This window comes from Hippopotamus amphibius, chromosome 10 (genome assembly GCF_030028045.1).
Source record: "Hippopotamus amphibius kiboko isolate mHipAmp2 chromosome 10, mHipAmp2.hap2, whole genome shotgun sequence".
Taxonomy (NCBI): Eukaryota; Metazoa; Chordata; class Mammalia; order Artiodactyla; family Hippopotamidae; genus Hippopotamus; species Hippopotamus amphibius.
This window is the reverse complement of record NC_080195.1, coordinates 16,754,718-16,775,115: the sequence shown is the minus strand read 5'-3', so window position 1 is coordinate 16,775,115 and position 20,398 is coordinate 16,754,718. Positions and strand designations below refer to the sequence as shown.

The following is a 20,398-nucleotide window of genomic DNA, read 5'->3' as shown; positions in this document are numbered from 1 at the left end:
TTATTAATGAATTTTCATCAGTAAGCATTTTGTGGAAATTTCTCTTCTCTTTTGGCATACAAATATCTACATAACATCCTCAATGTTGCCTCTGCCCACAAAGCCTAAAAGATTTACTATCTGGCCCTGTACAGGAAAAGTTTAATGACTCCTGCCTGAGAGGAAAGACCTCCAATTCTAACAATTAGAAAAATACAAAGAAAACAAACGAAAACTAGCTCCAAAATATTCCAATATTTTAAGGAACAGAGGAAAATATAAAACAAATTAACACAAATTAATATCAGATTCAATACTCTAACAGTAACCCCAAGAAAAATTCAATATGCTGTTATAACTATAAAACAAAAACAGGATGGTATGAAAAAAAGTTCAACCAAGTAATTAAAAACATAACTGCTCATCCATCAATAGAGGAATGAAAAAAGATGTGTTGGGCTTCCTAGGTGGCGCAGTGGTTAAGAATCTGCCTGCCAATGCAGGGGACACGGGTTTGATCCCTGCTCCAGGAAGATCCCACATGCCTCGGAGCAACTAAGCCCATGCGCCCCAATATTGAGTCTGTGCTTTAGAGCCCGTGAACCACAACTAATGAGCCCATGTGCTGCAACTACTGAAGCCCACGCACCTAGAGCCCATGCTCCGCAACAAGAGAAGCCATGGCAATGAGGAACCCGCACACCACAACAAGGAGTAGCCCCCACTCACTGCAACTAAAAGAAAGCCTGTGCACAGCAAAAAAGACCCAACACAGCCAATGAGATAGACAGATAAATAAATAAATATATAAATTTATTTATTTAAAAAAATTATGTGTTACATATACAATGGAATACTACTCAGCCATAAAAAAGAATGAAATTTTGCCATTTGCAGCAACATGGAGGGCATTCTGCTTAAGTGAAAGAAGTCAAAGAAAGACAAGATACTGTATGATATCACTTATATATAGAATCTAAAAAAATACAACAAACTATTGAATATAACAAAAAAGAAGCAGACACAGATATAGAGAATAAACTAGTGATTACCAGTGGAGAGAGGGAAGCAGGGAAGGGCAACATAAGGGTAGGAGATTAAGAAGTACAAACTATTAGGTGTAAAATAAGCTATGAGGATATACTGTACAACAAGAGGACTATAGCTAGTATTTTATAATAACTATAAATGGAGTATAACCTTTAAAATTGTAAGTCACTATATTGTATACCTATAACAAATAATATTGTACATCAACTATACCTCAATAAAAAACACAGCTGCTGAAATAAGGATAGAAAAATAAAGGTGAGCATATCTCTCCCAGAATATAGGGAAAAAATTATATAGAAAACACAGCAGGGAAAAAAAAAAGAGAGAGAGAGAGATTTAGAGAATCAATGCATGGGGCCCAACATCTGATTAATCAGATTTCTGGAAAGAGAGCAGAGATAATAAAGAGGAGAAAATTATGAAAGAAATAATGTAAGAAAATTTCCTACAGCTGAAAGGAGCTGAGTTCTGAAAATGAAAAGGCCTACTGATTGTTTGAAATAATAACTGACTTCAAGGGCCTTCAGTCAGACACATCACTGAGTTATTTCAAAACATAAAGGATAAAGAGAAAACATAAAAGCTTCTATCACTGGGTTTGGACCAGGTGAGGCAGGTTTCTTACAAAAGAATAAGAATTACATTCCCATCAGACTTCTCAATAGCTAGATAAACGCTAGAAGAAAATAATGCCATCAAACTCAGCAGGAAACTGATTTGAAACTAGAATTTTATAGCTGGCAAAGGCATCGATCAATTTTGAGAGTTCATTTAAAGTCTTAACTATTAAGTCACTGCAAGGACTCAGAAAGTTCACCTCTCACACATTCTTTCTTACATTATGTCAAGATGTACTCTAGCAAAACAAGGGCATAAGAGAGAAAGATGGAACAGGATCCAGAAAAGAATGGCTCCAATTTACATAGAGCGGTAAAGGGAACCCTTAGGATGACAGCTCATCAACAGACATAGAAAGCAATAGTGCAACATTATATCAAGGAGACAGGTGTCCTAAAAAGGGGGACTCCACAGAATAAACTGCACAGCTGAAAGGCTGGAAGAACTTGAGAACATGGTAAGAGAGACTGAGTGTAAGAAAAAAAGAAAAACAACCAAAAACTATACAGGGAAATGATAGTCTTGGAAAAGAATGGTCCAAATAAAAAGAAAATGGTCTCAACTGGAATAGGAATTCAGTAGGTTTCAAGAAGAACAGACAGAACAAATATTGAGAGGATAGGTCAGAAGCTGAAAAATATACAGAATACAGCGATGATGGCATAGGTTTGTTTTCTTCTAATGAGAACAAAGGAAAGAAATTAGAAATGCCAATGAAAAAATCTGTATAAGAAAGGTATAATATATATACAAAGCAAACTAAAATGAATATGTGCATTTGGCATGAATATGAGTATTTGGTAGAGAATATATTTGAATATTCTTTTAGTGCCATTAAGAGTTACGGCTTTAGGATTATAGAAAAGGAAGTGTAATCACAGCACATTGAGCAATGACCAATGTTTTCAAGTCACACTTCATTAAACATTGTTTACAGTTTTCATTCTTTGAAAGGAGACATACAGACAAAGCATGGATGACTCCATTACAGTTACAATTATGTTATCAATGTTTACTAAGCAAGAGTGAAAGCATAAAGAACTGAAGAAGAAGAAGAGGGAGAAAAATGCAGAGGGGTCAAGGAGTCCACTTGCCCCACTTCAATATTGTGCTTAAGTACTGAGCCATGGCAATTAGACAAGAAAATGAAATAAAAGGCATCCAAATTGGAAAAGAAGTAAAACTGTCTCATTTTCAGATGACACTATCTTCTATAGAAAACCCTAAGGAATCCACTAAAAACTTTTTTAAAATGATAAACAAGTTGAGCAAGGTTGCAGGATACAAGATCACTGTACAACAATCAAATGTATTTCTATACAGTAACAATGAGCAAACTAAATGAAATTAAGAAACAACTCCATTTACAACAGCATCAAAAATAATAAAATACTTCAGAATAAATTTAACCAAAGATGTGTAAGACTTGTACATTGAAAACTACAAAACATTGTAGAAAAATATTAAAGACCTAAATAAATGGAAAGATATACATGTTCATAGGTTGGAAGACTTAATATTGTTAAGATGGCAATACTCCCTAAATTGATCTACAGCTTTAATGCAATACGTACCAAAATCCTAGCTGGCTTCTTTGCAGAAATAGACAAATGATCCTAAAATTCATATGGAAATTCAAGGGATGCAGAACATCCAAAACAATCTTGAAAAAGAATAACAAAATTAGAGGACTGACAATTCCTGATTTTAAAACTTACTAGCAAAGTTATAGTAATTAAGATAGTGCAATACCAGCATAAAAAATATAAATAAACCAATGGAACAATTGAGAGTCCTTACATTTATGCCAATTACAAACCATATATGTGATAAAAGATTTCTATCTAGAAAACATAAAAAATCTTACAACTCCAATAATAAAAAGACAACTCAATTAACAAATACACAAAGGATCTGAACAGACATTTCTCCAAAGAAAATATAACTCAATAAGCACATGAAAAGATGCTCCACATCATCTTTCCCTATGCCAATAGGGAAATGCAAATCAAAACCACAATGAGATACCACTTCATACCCACTAGGATGGCAGTAATAATAATAAATGAGTGTTGGCGTGGATGTAGAGAAACTGGAACCTGCAGGCACTGCCCTTGGGACTATAAAACAGTGCAGCTGCTCTGGAAACCAGTCTGGCAGTTCCTCAAAGAGTTAAACACAGAGTTATCAAGTGACCCAGCCAATTCCTCTCCTAGGTATAAACCTGAGAGATATGAAAACGTGTCCACACAAAAAAAACTGTACACAAATGTTCACAGCAGCATTACAACATCCAAAAGCAGAAACAACCCAAATGTCCATTACCTGATGAATGAACAAAATATGGTATATCCATAAATGGAATATTACTCTGTCATAAAGAATGCACATTTACTATACTGATAGATGCTACAATGTGGATAAATCTTGAAAACATTATGATATGTGAAAGAAGCCAGTTACATATATCGTATGATCCCCTTTATAGAAAATGTCCAGAATAGGCAAATCTATAGAGATAAAAAGTAGATTAGTGGCTGCCTAGGTAGGTTTCAGGGTTAAGGCTAAGTGGTGAGGGGTTTCTTGGGGGTGATGAAAATGTGCTAAAATTGATTGTAGTGATGATTGTACAACTCTGCGAATATAATGAAGCCATTAAGTTGTATACTTTTAGTGGGTGATTTGTATGGTGTGAATTATATCTCGATAAAACTGTTAAATAAAGAAAAAAGAAAGGTGTAGGGAATATTGAAAGTAAACTAAATTTTTATCCATTGTGGAGATGGATATGTACGAAGCAGACAATGCCTAACGTGGATTCAGACAAATACAGCATAAACATATTATCAACAGTAGTATTCATAAAGATAACAAGGGGTGATATTTGAAACTTTCAGCACCCAATTTGGCATGGGCACCAATTAGTCAAAATAGACTGAGGTGCAAATAACCAGTACGGCAGTAGAGCTGGTTTCTGGTTGAACATCATTTGAGCACAAACAGTTAAAAGTGTTTGCTTCCAAGATGAAAACTCTAATTTGAAAAGAGATGCACTTCAATGTTCACAGCAGCACATTTACAATAGCCAAGGTGTGGAAGCAACCTAAGAGTCCATCAACAGATGAATGGATAAAGAAGATGTGATGTATGTATGTATGTGTGTCTGTGTGTGGGTGTATATATATATATAATAGAATATTACTCAGCCATAAAAGGAATGAAATATTGCCATTTGCAGCAACATGGTTGGACCCAGAGATTATCATACTAAGTGAAGTAAGTCAGAAAGACAAAGACAAATATGATATCATATATGGAATATAAAACATAATATATATGGAATATAAAAAATAATATCAATACAAATGAATCTAATTACAAAACTGAAACAGACTCACAGACATAGGAAACAAACTTATGGTTACAAAAGGGAAAGGGGGGGGAAGGGAGCATAAATTAAGAGTATGGGATTAACAGATACACACCAATGTATGTAAAAGAGAGAAGCAACAATGATTTACTGTACAGCACAGGGAACTATATTCAATATCTTATAATAACCTATAATGGAAAATAATCTGGAAAAAAAAGCATGTAACTTAATCACTTTGCTGTACACCTGAAACTAATATTGTAAATCAACTACACTTCAAACAAAACACAGCAACAACAACAAAACAACAAAAAAAGTGTTTGCTTCCAGAGAAGGGGGATGGGGTAGGAGGAATAAGCCCAGAGACAGTTGTTATCATTTGCCTTCCTACATTACTTGATTTTCTTTAACTATGTATACTTGGATACACATTTTAAAATATCAAATTAAAAAACTGCATGATTTCATTTACACTATGTGGAGGATTTTCAGAGAGTGATTCCCTGACATGATTTTAAGTATTTTTAACTGTCATTATCTAAAATTACTTTAAGATAACAACATATGACTGCAGTGGAGGGCAGGGTATTCTTAATTCACTAGTCCTTGCTCAGTGAAATTGGAAATGGACACCAAAAAGCAGCACTCTACTTAAGAACACCTTAATTTACAACTACGAATTTTCCAAACATCACTTAATAAGAAGGGCAAGTATTAACTTTAGAAATGCAACTCTTACTTCATTCTAACTTATTCACTATAAGATTCTTCTAAATATCAGCGCTTTTGGTGAGTTTAAAATGTGGCTTGATTCATAAAAATCTAATTTATGCCCTTTTTATTGAATTTCAAGTTTTCAGGAACTTTAGGGTCATGCTCTGGATGCAAGGCCCAGCTCCATTAGTGACTAGAACGTTACACAGTGGTGACAGAGCCCCAGTCCAGGCTCCCCTCCCACAGAGATAACAATAAAACCTCAATTTAATTCCTAATAGGGAACAATCTGCACTTCCTTCAGGGCTTTTGATGATCACTAGAATCAACTCAGTGAGTAAATGAAATGTAATGATGCTCCTCTTTCCCTAGTAATTACATCTGCATGACTTGGGTTCCAAAGTCAATATAAAATCAAACTACAAGGCATATTTCTTACAACTGTGAGGGAAATTACCAGTGCACTATCAAATATTAGGAAAGAGTTCAACTGTCCAAGAGGTAAGAGAGCAACCTAGTTACCATACACACAGGAGTCTGAGGTTGATAAGACATTTTACTATGATAATCCCGGCAGCAATAAACAAACATGAAATACATAGACATGAAATCTGCAGAGAAACTGGCTGTGAGAGTAAAGGGTAAATGTGATTGTAATTTTTAAAGGCAGCAGCCATAAGACCAGAGTACTTCAGGTGTTCATAAGGTACTGACACCAAAGTCATTTTTCAACTTTGTTTTCTAAATTTTTTACATTAATTTTTACTGAGGTAGAGCTGATTTACAATATTACAGTAGTTTCATGTATACAGCATAGTGATTCAAATTTTTATAGATTATACTCCATTTAATGTTATTATAAAATATTCACTATATTCCCTGGACTGTACAATATATCCTTGTAACTTATTTATTTGATACATAGCAGTTTGTATCTCTTAATTCCCCCCTTTATCTGCCCCTCCCCCTTCCCTCTCTCCACCTGTAACCACTAGTTTGTTCTCCGCAACTGTGAGTCTGTTTCTGTTTTGCTATATTCATGTATTTGTTTTATTTTTTAGATTCTTCCTATAAGTGATAACATATGGTATTTGTCATTTTCTGTATGACTTATTTCACTAAGCACAATACCCTTTAAAAACAGTCATTTTAAACAAAAAGATTAGATTTGGGGTAGAGTGGAGACAGTTACATCCTTACTTTCAAGGGAGACTTCTACAAGGAAAGACAGCTTCAAAAATCTATGTACAGATTTGAAATAAAATTACAGTGAGCTCATTTGGTATTTAAAGATTATTACTATCTCCAAATTGAAATATACATGGATTTAACAGTAGAAAACCTTACAAAGATAGGTAAAAATTTAAACAGATGATAGGTATAGAATGTAAATAGATGAGAGGGAGCTATTAGGTAGTCTGCTTGGTATGCTGTGCTACTTTGTCAAAGGGTGAAAAAATATGATTAACTTAAAATCTTGATCTCTCTCACGTGTGCTCTCTCTCATTTTTGCTTCCTAAAGCCAAAGAAAGTGGTGAAAATCTCTGTAAAGTGTCTTGTAAATACTTCCTGAGTCAGCGAATTCTCTAATTACTCTGGTTATTTGATAAGAACTTGAACCTCTTTGAAACTAATCATTCTTTATGTCCTCCCCACTCACTAAAAAGAAAAAACTAGCTACAGAGCTACTTGACATAACTATATTTAGGGAAATAACATATAAAGCGAAAATTCTTCCATTAGCAACCCGAATGCTCCATGCCTATAAGAAATGACATAACTTGTCCAGCTTCCTAAAATATCTGAGTCCTGCAGAATGAGAACCCCAATGAAATGCATGCTTCTAAGACTGTACCAATGAGTTCAGAAAGCCCTCCTGTGCTTGTCTTATTCATATAATCAGGAAAAGGCAATGAAAGGTAACGTAAAGAAATTATATAGCTCACACCAGTGTTCTTACCATCGGAAAAGAAACTGAACAATTTCAGCAAGACAATTTCAATCTTTTAATTCACCAACAACTATTTTCTAAATAAGATTTGTTTCTTAAAGTGTTTTTATGTACAACAGAGCAGACACATAGTCAAGACATACTCGAACAAGAAAAGACAAGTTCCTTGCATATGTAACAAACTCAAAAAGACAAGTTTCTTGCATATGTAACAAACTCAAATGAGCAGGCAATGTTTTTCACTTGTTTTCTGAACTTTGAAGGGATGGTACCCTATTAAACTGAGAATATTTAGGTAAAAGGAATGTGAACAAACTCCACAAGGGCAAAGACCTCTCTCCCTTGTTCACTGACCTGTTCCCCGCATCTGGAACAGAGTCTGGCACAGAGGAGGCGAGCAGTATTTGTTGCATAAGCAAACAGATGGTATCTGTGTATTCCTTCCTTTAAAGTACTGGGGGAAAAGCAAATGCAGTAGAATAAAACTGGCCAAGCCAGATGGGGTTTATGTGATTTGGGGAAACTCTGTGAAAATCATTGCTGAAAGCTGATTCAGTGGCTTATGTCCACAATGTTATTACACACTTGAGAAGCAGATGCACAAGTTCGATTCAGCAATTCACTACTGAGCCAGTGTGTTTAATTTTCACACATTTTAGGAATCTGCTTAGATTCATGACTGAGAACAGTCATCTCACCCACTCTAATCCTTCCCTTCTGATCACTCCATAGGCTACTACAATCTATTTTCTGCTCCCAACACTGCGCTGGCCAAGGTGACCAATGACCTCTAGGGGCTAAGGACAACATATCAGACATCTCAATGGCATTCAACATAGGTGACCTGTCCCACCCTCTCCACTGAGCTTCCCTAACACTCGCTCTCCAGTTCTGGCAGCTGCTTTAACTTTGCCAGTTCTTCTCGACCTGATACATACATGTCCCTGAGGCTCTGACTAGGCCTCTTCTTTCCTTCTCTTCTATATGCTCAATGTTCACCTGCTCCAATGGGCTTCAAATAATATGCCTATGACTCCCAATATGCCTATAACTGGACTCTGAGCTCCAATCCCAAAGGCCTGCTGGATATCTCCATGCCATGTGCAATTCAACATAACCGAAGTAAAAATGATCTTCATTCTTCCCCATGTTCCCTGGTAGTGATGCCACCATTCGCCCAGGTGAGCACTTCAGAAAGGTGCCTGTCCCTCATCCCCATCCAACTCTTCCTTCAGCTCATTCTACCCCCAAATCTTCTCCGGAATCATCCACTTCTTTCCTTTTCCACTGGCACAACCCTCCTGTAAGTCACCCTGTTTCCTCCGCTGGACTAGTCTCCTCATATCCACCCTTGCTCCCTTCCAATCCAAATGGGTCTTTTGAAAGTGAGAAATTTATCACATCTTGTTTAAAACCAGTCAACAGCTTTCCACTGTTTTTAGGATAAATTCCAAAATCTTTAACAAGGTCTATATAGCCCTGGATCAAGTCACCTCCACCTCCTTCACCAGACTCTTCCTGCACATCTGTCATCGGCATCTCTCTTTTCAAAATATTTTTAAAATTTACTTTTGTTGAGATAATATTGGTTTTTAACATTACTGAGTTTCCAGTGTACAACATTATATTTCTACTTCTGTATACACTACAGCATGCTTACCACCAAAACTTTAGTTTCCATCCAGCATGACAGAGTTGATGCTCTTTACCCATTTCACCCTCCTTCTGCAGTAACCACTACTCTGTTCTCTGTATCTATGTGTTCGTTTTTGTTTGGTTTGTTCATTTATTTTGCTTTTTATATTCCACATTTGAGTAAATCATATGGCATCTGTCTTTGATTTATTTCACTCAGCAATAATACCTTCAAGATCCATACATGTTGTCACATATAGCAAGATTTCATCTTTTTTATGGGTGAGTAGTATTCCATTGTATGATTGGGGGGGGCGGACATCTTCTTTATCTATTCATCCATTAATGGGCACTTGCGTTGTTTCCATATCTTGGCTATTGTAAATAATGCTGCAATAAACATGGGAGTGCAGATATCTTTTCAATTTAGTTTTCATTTTCTTTGGATAAATACCCAGAAGTGGGATAGCTTGTTACCACCACCTCTTAATAGAATCAAAGAATAACTCAAGAAGACCTTAAAATATGCTATAGTCTGAAAAGCCTCAAAAGCAAAACAGAACAAAACAAAACCCACAGACAGTCCAAATCCAATTATTTTTCTTTGTAATTTAAAGCCAGTTCCCATGATCATATTTGTCAAAAGCAGTTTTGAAATACATTTTGTTACTATGTGGCTACAGTTTATCATAGAACAATTCAAAATGAAAATTGCTTATTCTTGTCAAAGGATGAAGTCACTGAACTTCTGTGAAGTTCCCCAAATACTTTCAGCCAGTGGTTCCCAGATTTTCCAGATCAGTTAAAAAATTGAGAGGGGCCCAGTACAGGGGAGTCCCAATTTTTATGCTCCAAAGAGAAGATGTTAAAAGAAACAAAACAAAGCAAAAACTCACACACATAAAAGAATATTTTAACAAAAAATTGGAAAGTAATAATCAGAATAAAAGTTAACATTCTAAATTAATAATTTTACAGCCTCATTTTTCTTGTTTCATTAAAGACTTGTGAAAGCAGTTTCCCAAACTGACACCAGAGGCCCGACTAGATTTTGACAACCACTGTTTCAGATAAGAACTATCAAATTCATGGAGGGGCTGTTGATTTTCCTTGTTCTAAAAATACCTTTTAAAGTAATTTTGCTTGGAAAAATAAAGTACTGAGAAAGAAAATAAAAGGCAGACCCTGACATCTGCAACTGTTCTGAGGTCCACAAATAGACCTCTCAGTATTATCACTTGCTGATCTGACACTCAAAAGCCAGGCCCTTTATGTTCTCCTGTTAGACATAACCAACCTCATGGAATGCCTACCTCAGCGAAGGTGGATCTGAGACATGATCAAATGTGACAAACCAAGGCCACTTGATGACTCTTTTTAAGCACAGACAAAAACAAGGGTACTGTGCAAGCCACAAAATACAAAATACGCCCTTCTCTTGCTAAACAAATGACTGTTGCCTCTTTACCCAATCACAGTGTTGCCTCACTTTCTAAAAACATCCAATCTAGGAGCAAACCCCCCATGCCTTAGACCTGCCCCTGAAACACACAACCAAAGTCTAAATTATAAAACAGGTTTTTCCTAATGCCCTTTAAATGAGAGGTCCCACGGTTGCCCATGGTGTGTATTCTTATTCAGCACAGAATAATAAGCCCAATTTCTTCAACTGTAGGTGTGTTTCCTGGGGTCTTTAGCAGAAAGCACTGGCAGTATCAAAGTATAAAATTCTTAAAAAATTTCCATACCCAACCACTTCAAAGCAAATTAATTTGCTACCCACACTAAAGCAGACTCATTTTTTTCTTCCATATACCTTTCCAATCCATACCCACATACATGTACTGTGTATTTTACTGTTACTGAAATCACTGTGCACACTATTTTGTCTTCTGCTTTTACTTGCTTTATCTTGTATCAGTTTTGAATCGCTGAACAACATCTCACCACGATTTTATTCTTAAAGTTTTCCTCTGTAGAGTAATAACATAAAAGAGGGGGGAGAAAAGAATAAAAGGAGAATGCACATCTTGCTCCCCATGTCAATATCCTCATCTAGTCTTAGGTCACATGCACTCAAGTTCCTATTTATATGATCTGTTGAAAAAGAAAAATGCAGTCGTATTGCTTTTAAAGAAGAGAATTATGCAAGAGCACCAGACTGGGTGTCCAGAGGCTTGAGCTCAGTCACGCTTCCGAAAACCATAGTGTAACTTCTGGCTAGGCATTTTCTCACTTGGAGTCAACTTCCTCCCTTGCAAAATAAGAGTGATACTGGTCCCTCACTGTCTCTTGTAGTTATCGAGTCCGTGAGGGGGAAAGACCCACAACTGTTCACTTGACTTGGGGGTGAACGCCACCAGGCAGCCACATCTGGGTGGGCCTGGGCTACTCCCATTGCCCTGGCTGGGGACGTCTCGCCCTTTCTCAGGACCCTCAGGATCTTAGCTGCTACTTCTCCTTCAGCACCTCGTCACCAGGCCGAGGATGCCAAAGTCCTCAAGCAGTGCGTTAATCATGTACACAAACCAACTGGAACTTTTTCTCTTGCAGTTCTGCATGAGCGAGGCTGGTACTGGTAGAACAAAGGTGAGGGTGTGCAAATCACAACCACCATTCTGCAGAGATTAGGACTTTTCTAAAAGGTTCCCTTGTTCCAGCACGTACCGAGTCAACTCGGGCTGCGGTTCGCCAGCCCGCAACCACACCTCAGTTCAGGACCTCTGTAAAGATGCTGCCACGACTAGATGTCCCGCAATCCCCGCCCGCCCCGCACCTGCGCTCCCCCACCCCAGGTGCACCCGCGCGCCCCTCTCCGCGCCCTCGGCTCCAGCTCACCCACCGGTGGCACCTGCTGCGCCACCGAGCAGGTGACGGTCACGCTCAGTAAGACGAAGGCTAGGCAACTCCAGCCCCGCATCCTTCCAGCCGCCAGTTCCACTGCTAAGGACGCGAGGGGAGGCCGCAGGGGGCACCTCCTAAGCTCGGAGCAGGCCACGCCCCCGCCGCCGCGTGACCCACGAGTCGGACCGTACCACGCGAGGCGGGGGGGGACGGTCCCGCAGGAGATGGGGCAGGAAGGACAGGACCGGGCTTTTCGGTGGCGCGGCAGGACGAGGGAGGCTTCCGACAGGAAGAACGAACCCACAGGATGGGGGCCAGCCCTTGCGTTAGGACCGTGGTGTTTGTCGCGTCTCCCCTCCCCCCCACCACTCTGAGGGCAATGGTTGCGCCGAACCCGAGCCCCGCCCCCCAGCCCCGCCCCGGCGGGGGAGGCTGAGGAACTTTCCCCCGGGGAAGTGCCTCCGCGAGGGGCCGCGCCCACCCCGCAACGTGGGGGTCTAGGCCTCCTCCAGCTCGTCTCCCCGCCAGGTGCCGTCGTGCGGCGTCCCTAAACAGTCCAGGGCGAGGTCTGCCCTCGGGCCGCTTGGTAACCGAAAGCCCACCAAACAGGCGCAAGTCACGAGCGTCTCAAAACGCGGCGTTAACACGCGACCGCGACCCGTCTTTGCGCTCTGAGGAGAGCAGGGCCGAAGTGAGTGAGGTTATTCGTCCCGACCGCGGGGTCACCAGAGAGGTGTCGGGGCCGCCAGGGGGATAATTAATTCTCACGGATACTGAAGGCTGTGAATCACCCATTTAGGCTTTCGCAGCCGAGCTGACAAGCCACAGAATTGAGGCTTGAGTTACTTGCCGTTAGGCAGCAGGTGGTACGTCCAGGTAGAACCGCGAAACGTCCTTCACTGATGGGAAGCAGCTGTGTGCTTTCGCCTACCTCACGAAAGGCTTAAGGTGGGCAGAGCCCCGGTGAACCTGGGAGGTGGGTAGGCATGCAGGGTCTGCTTAGCCTGCACCTGAAAAACAACCTTACAGATCCATTTACTTGGCATTCATGCCGGGGATGGACGCCGTCGCCCTAGTGGGATGAGTTACTTAAAAGTCCAACAGGAAATCTTACCCTCTGGGTTCCTCTTTCTCACTGAGCCTCTTTGACATCCAACTAGCCTTTTTTTTTTTTTTTTTAAATGCTTTAGTAAGACTCAGAATACTATCATGAAAATCTTCATTTTTTTTTCTTGTGTGTTTGAAATTGTAATTTTACCCATTTGTATTACTTCGTTTTCAAAATCAAACAATCTTTTTGTTGGAGATTGTGAAATGAGAATTTGGGGGATTTTTCCAAGGTTTTTTTTTTTTTTTTTTGGTAGATGACAGGGTTCCTCTCTCTGAGGAGGAAGTTTGACTTTTGAAACATATCACATGATTAAAGTGGTTCCAGATTCAGCCGTGAGCAAGCAGATCATAGAAATGTTCATTAATTCAAAAAATAGTTAATGTCCGCCTATAATGTGCCCATCATTTCTCCAGACACTGGGGATAAGCAGAGAAAAAAGACAGAAGGTTCCCCCCTCACGAGGCTTACATTCTAGATGAAAAATGGATAATAAACATCATACCCAAGAAAATTTATATAGGATGTTAGAAGGTAATAAATGTTATAGAGAAAGAGCAGAGTAAGGGGGATCAAGAGTAGGGAGAGTCACAATGTTAAGTAAGATGGACAGGACAAGCATTGTTGAGAAAGTGGTGTTTGAGCAGAGATTTGGAGGAGAGGCAGTTAGTTTTGTGGATGCCTAGGGAAGAGGATTCCAGGCAGAGGGAGCAGCTGGGGCAAAGGGTTGACAGTGAGAATGTGCCTGGCATGTTTGGCTGCACCAAGGAAGTCAGTGTGGGTGAAGCAGAAGGAAGAGGGGGTAAAAAATGTAGATGAAGTCGCAGAGGTAAGTGGGGGAGGGCAGATTATATAGGGCATAAGGAGCTATTGTAAAGACCTGGGCTTCACTCTGTGCAAATGTGTGTGTAAATAGGTTGAACTATCTTGGACCTTAAAATAAGCCAGGAAAAAAAAAAGGGGGGGGGGGAGAGGAGTCCCATCTTTTATATAAATAGCTATTTGGTTTGAAGAGTATTCATCTTTTAAAAAATTTTTTTATTGAATGACAGGTTTTTTAAATTCTGTGGTGCTTTACAAAATTTTACACACATGATTTCATATAATCCCATTTTATTGCCCCTCCCTTTCATTTCTCCCCAACAGGTAACCACTAGTTTGTTCTCTGTATCTTTTGAGTCTGCTTCTTTTTTTATTCACCAGCTTGTTTTATCTTTTAGATTCCAAATATGTTATATCATACAGTATTTATATTTCTCTGCATTATTTCACTTAGCATTATGCCCTCCAAATCCATCCATGCTACTGCAAATGGCAAAATTTTCTTCTTTTTTATGGTTGAGTAGTATTCCATTGTATATATATACTTTTTATGCATTTTTTTCCTACACTTACATCTTTTTTTCTTAACCTAGTTGATTCTTCAGTAGAAATGTACAGAAGGCCAAGGCAAAGCATGTGGCCATAGGAAACTTTGCTATGGTTTATGGCATGCGGACATATTCATAGAAATGGTATTTAAGTGTACAAATGAATGATTATGTTGGCCAGAAGGGTGGTTTAAATACTATCTTCACAGCAATCATCAAGTATAAGACTTAGGTAACCTATTTAGTATGCAGAGTCAGCATCAGTAATCAAATCATTTATCAGAATAGCTGAAGTTCTTAGCAAGCTGTGGACATTTTCTAATCTCCTACCTAACATTCCTGGGTTGCTGAGGTGGGGCCTTGATTTAAAATCATTGCAGCCTAACCACCCAACCCCTGAATGAAATCCACTGCACATAACACATTACCAAGTCATACCACAGGTATGACTTGATTTAATATGAGGGTGAGTCAAAAATTATCCACACTCTGGCTGTAGAATTTTTAGAAGTTTTAATATAACTGGAGTGCAGATAATTTTTGACTCAACCTCATAAAACTGAATATTCAAAGGTTTACACTAAAAAAGCATGAAATGTGGAAATAATGTTTCAGTTAAAAAAAATTTTTACTGGAAGTATTTACCAATGAGCTATTTAATTAAAAAAAGAGTATATCTAAAATATATAAATAAAAAACAGTATATCTAAAATGTAATCTGAATTTCAAAGCTTGATTTTTGCCCATCTTTTTAGGAAGGAATCTAGAAAATGAAAGATGAAACAGATAGAAAATCAGAAGTCTTGCAAAACTGTTACATGATTCTTTTCCTCTAGGAGCTGTATCTGTCACACTAAGCAAGATTACTTGCTTTATGTTTTACTTTTATATAGAAAAATATGTCAAATTATTACTTTTGGCTCAAGGTATAATGAGACTTTATTCTATTACAAAACTACAAATTAGGTGCTCACATTTAATCTAATTGCCCCCCATGTAATGTCAGAATCAAAGTTATCTTAATTATCCTTTACTTTGCACTTATCTGTTTCTTTGTGAAACATTTTTGATGTCTTATTGAATCCCTGACACCCCAGGCATGTAAGAACCTGAATAGCCACTTTACAAAAATGTCCTTTTGTCTATTTCTGCTTTCTTTGATAAGACTTGTGGTTCAGACCTGAAAATTATTTGTCAATTCAGTTCAAGTCCAATAATCTCTAAATCTTTTTTTGTTGTTCTGACTTCATATTCCTGCATAGTTCTATTTTACATAAACCATTATAATTACCTATTTAATGCTTCCAACCAGTTGTTTCTCATAAGTTTGTAGTAAATTCATTTATTCTCTCAGTAAACACTGAGCACTTACTCTAGGTGCTGGGTAACTAGTGAACAAATGATTCCTGCCCTGGGGCTTTCAGTCTTGTGGGAGAGAAAGATGAATGTGGAAGGGAAAATGTAAATCAAATGACTTCTTGTAAAATATCAATAGATTTAGCTCATTATTCCATGCTCTACCCTCTGGTTTAATATTATGGATGTTTCACCAACCTCAATTCCACTTCTCCATGATGCAGCAGCCATGTGGTTTGGATGAGCCATATCTTCATACTCAGCCTCATCTCTGGAGGTGGGCCCTGGTTGGCCTGACGTTTAAGGTTACCCGGCCCTCTTGCCCCCATGCTTGGTTTTGTCCTTACTCAGACTCTTGAATTCAGCAGGCTATGGTTTGAATCTCAGGGCTTTTGCTATATGATTGAGGCAATTGTCCTTCCTCTTCTGACAGGAAAGAGTAAGCTATTAGTCCCCATGGCTGCTGGCATTCATGCTGTAAACTTGAAGGGAGCTGCCTAAGGATGAATAAATACTGTGGACAGCACAGAGGAGAGGTGGAAAGAAACTGGGTCATTATGACATTGTGAAGCTGCTAGATCATCCATCCACGGAGCCTGTCCAACAACTGGACTCTTCATTACTGTGAGCCACTACTCTTCTTTATTATTTAAGCCAGTTCAATTTGGTTTGCTGGCAGGTTGAATTGTTGTATCTGATAGCATCCTAACCAATATGCACATAAAAAGAGATATGTACACCTTCTCAAGGGCAGAGGAGAATTTATAAAGCTATATATTTATAAAGCTATAATGCTTCAGTTTCAGGACCTTTACTTGCTCAGGCATCTTCCAAACCTTCTTCCTAATTTTACACTTGTATTCGTTTCCTTAAAGAGGACCATCCAAATTGTATAAGCTTTAGGTCTTACCAAGCCATCAGATATTTTGGGGGAGAAAATTTGTACCATTCTCCCCAACCCTAATTCATGCTTCCCTAGGGGAAGAGTGACTTACCTAATTGGTAGATAGCTGGATGGGTCACTGCATATGTGTGGCCTGGCTTCTCTAACTCTGTCACTCAGATCTGTGTGCCCACAGTGGTAAGCCCTGGATCACAAGACTGGAAGGGGAAGTAATTGCTGCCTTTGACTACATCTTTCAAATTTGGCACCCATCTAACAAATTTTTAAAGTACAACGTTGACATGATGGCTGTGAAGACTGAAGAAAGCATCATGAAAGGGTGGCTCTAGGAGACACTGAGAGAAGGTTGTAAAAATGGAGCCTTTTGTATGTACTTGCACCTGCTGCTCCCTAACCTAGCCTACCCCGCCCTCAGTTTATTGCCTTTCATGTTAGGAATTGGCTGTGCCCCTGGGAAGTAGTTTGCATTTGTCAAATGACTGAGTGCATAAATTCATTCCAAAGGAGAAGGAGTTGGCATCCCATCTTGGCCTCAGGTCCAAGTTGTTTTCTCTATTCCATCTTAATAGTAGTAAAGTTGATGTTGATTCCCACCCGATGCCTGTGTATTTCTCAATCATTTCCCAACCAGAAAAGGTGAAGAGAATGATTATCACCCTCAAATGACAACATACCTCAGCAATAGCAATTACAGTAATCTATGTGTTAAAAGTATTTAATGACCTACTAAAAGTACCAAGCAGATCACTAGGTGCTGAGAAAGATACATATACAGTAAAATAGGAATTCCTGATCAAAGGAAGTTTACAACTGAAAAAGAAAATACCACTAACATAAATATATATCAATTTATGGGGCCAACCACAATTCAAATGCATGTTATAGATATTCAGTTATATTGGGTTGAACCAAATGAAATTGCCATTTTTGTAGGTTAGCAAGTAGTTGACTATCAACACTTTCATACGGCCAACCTAATGTTACCAACACCCATAACATTCACAGTTGTTTGACTTGACTTGAAAGCTGGTGCCATCACACTAGATCATCTGTAGACCTGTGAAGCCTCCGGCTTTTCCTCACTCCTTGAAGATTTTTCACATCTGGCTCACTGTCACTCTTTTAAATATGATTCCTGTCAGTATTCTTGGTGGTTGCAATTTCCACAAAGACAATTTTTCCAATATTCTGGTTTTCCTTGGTTTCCTGACCTCTTCCCTCGCAATGCTCTTAGCCTCCATTTTACCTCAAATGCCCTATTCCATTGTCATATCTTAGACACTGGAACAGTTGCTTCATTTTGCTTCTGGAATACCAGTCTCTTTTGATTCTTACATGCCTCACTGTACATGTCTTCAATATCCTCTGTTGGTCTCTACTCATCAACTGACCTCTATATATGTAGGGTGCCCCAGAGCCTGGTCTTCAGATGTCTTTTCTTCTTCACCCATGCTCTCACTTGCTTGATTAAATCTTTCAGTGATTTCTCATTACCCTTCCAGTCAAGTCCAGAATTCTCAACCATGGCTCAGAAGGCTCTGCTTAAAAGCTGAATTGCTTCTGACTTCCTCTCTGGAAGGAATTATTGCTTATCACACCCCCTCACTCATTCCTTAAAGTAACTCTTCCAAAATACAGTGCTTTTTCCTGCCTCAGTGTTCTTACTCACTGGCTTCCTATGCATGGAATATTCTTTCTCATGCCTGACCTTCCACATATAACTCTTGAGAGTTCAGCTTAACTTATGTCCTCCTTAGAGAACACTTCGCTGACTTGCATCTTTCCAAACCAAGTTTGGTCACCCTGTTAAACAATTCTCAGATATTCTGTACTTTTTCTTCTCGGTTCTTTGCATACATAATTATTTGATTAATTATTTATGATTTGTTTAAAGTCTGCCTTCCTTAATCTATAAACCCTCTCAATACAGGGGTCATGTCTTTGTTGTTATCACTGTATCTGCAATATCTAGCACAATGCCTGACATAATGATGGTGTATGATAAATATATGATGATTAGGTGACATTACTTACAGAGCTCAAGATTCTAACTTCTTTAAGTAACAATACTTTGTGGGGAACACATTCAAGCTCTAACTGGGGTTCTACAAGCCTGTCCTTCTTTCCTCTTCCCTGACTACACTTCTTTGATTTTCTCTCTCTTTTGCTTTCTGTAGTATTCAGTTTCTAACCTTCTTGTAGAAAGTCTCCAATGTGTGATGGACCTTGGATGAAGTGTGAGTTCTAGAAAAAGGACTGGGTCAAGGACCTAGGGTGAGACACCTTGGGGATTGGGCTTTTATCTCAGAATATCTCTGAGATAAGCTTTCTTTCTATTCTCCAGGCTCTAAAATAAAGTTTTAGGGATCTTGTTGTTGTTTTTGTTGTTCTAGTAAAGATATGAGAAGCACAACCAAACCAATCACAGTCCTATGCTTCATTTTATCAGGATCATGTGAGAAAAGGCCAAATCTGTTCCTGGATGTTATTATTGCATCTGTATCTAAAATTCAAAGGTCTGAAGGAGTGGTATGTGTGAGTTGTAGGATATGCGTATATTCAGCCAAAGTGACTAATCCTATTTACCACCACAAACAGTAGATGAGAATTCCTACTGTTTCATGTATTTGCCAACTCTGGTATTAACTGACTTGAATTTTTACTAGTCTGGTGCCTGAAAATGCTATCTCACTGTAGTTTTATTTTGCAGTGCCCTGATTGAGAATGCAGTGGTGTGTTGGGGTGGGCTCTCATGAGCCGGTGACATCACAGTGTGATTGTGTCCAGTGACATCACATTGGTAGTTTGATTCATCCTATGATATTTACCCCATGGAAATCAGCAAACATTACAAATCAGGGCTTTCCCCCCTGGAGAGCCAAGTGTTAGGGATACCCTATATACCATTGTTGATAAGGTTAAATATTTTCTCATATATTTATGGCTTTTGTAATTCTTTGAATTATTTTATCTTAATTGGCTTGGGCTGTTATAACAAACTACCATAGACTGGGTGGCTTATAAACAACAGAAATTTATTTCTTGCAGTTCTAGAGGCTGAAAAGTCCAAGATCAAGGTGCTGACACATTTGCTGTCTGGTCTGGGCCTGCTACCTGGTTCATAGACCACCATCTTTTCACTATAACCTCACCTACAAATACCATCACATCGGGGAATAGGTTTCAACATATGAATTTGGGGGGAACAATAAACATTCAATCTATGTTATATCTGTTTGTGTCTTTTGCCTATTTTTTTTTAATTGGCTATCTTTTTTTTCTTTTTGATTCATTCACAATTGTTCTTCATATCTTATACTTTGCCCATTATTATCTTCAATACATTTGCTTAACATTTCTTATTACACCTCTGACCTTCCCTCTGGGATAATTTTCATTCTACCTAGACTTTTTCTCTTAATGCTGATCTATTGGTGATAAAGTCTCTCAGTTTTTATCTGACAATGTCTTTATTCTGCTTTAGTGCTTTTCT

General features: G+C 38.7%; 1 protein-coding gene across 3 annotated transcripts in view; it reads right to left on the bottom strand.

The window, feature by feature from the left end:
- ASAH1 (N-acylsphingosine amidohydrolase 1) overlaps window positions 1-12,319 on the bottom strand; it is a 38,388-nt gene extending 26,069 nt beyond the window's left edge. The window contains exon 1 of one of the 3 annotated variants that reach the window (XM_057697419.1): window positions 12,166-12,319. In XM_057697419.1, coding sequence (XP_057553402.1) covers window positions 12,166-12,243 — 78 coding nt within the window. In that variant the 5' untranslated portion in view covers window positions 12,244-12,319. Of the gene's footprint in view, window positions 1-3,224; window positions 3,314-8,042; window positions 8,127-12,165 lie in introns of those variants that run through there. The other 2 variants (XM_057697421.1, XM_057697420.1) reach the window with 2 other exon arrangements.
- Window positions 12,320-20,398: the final 8,079 nt, after the last annotated feature.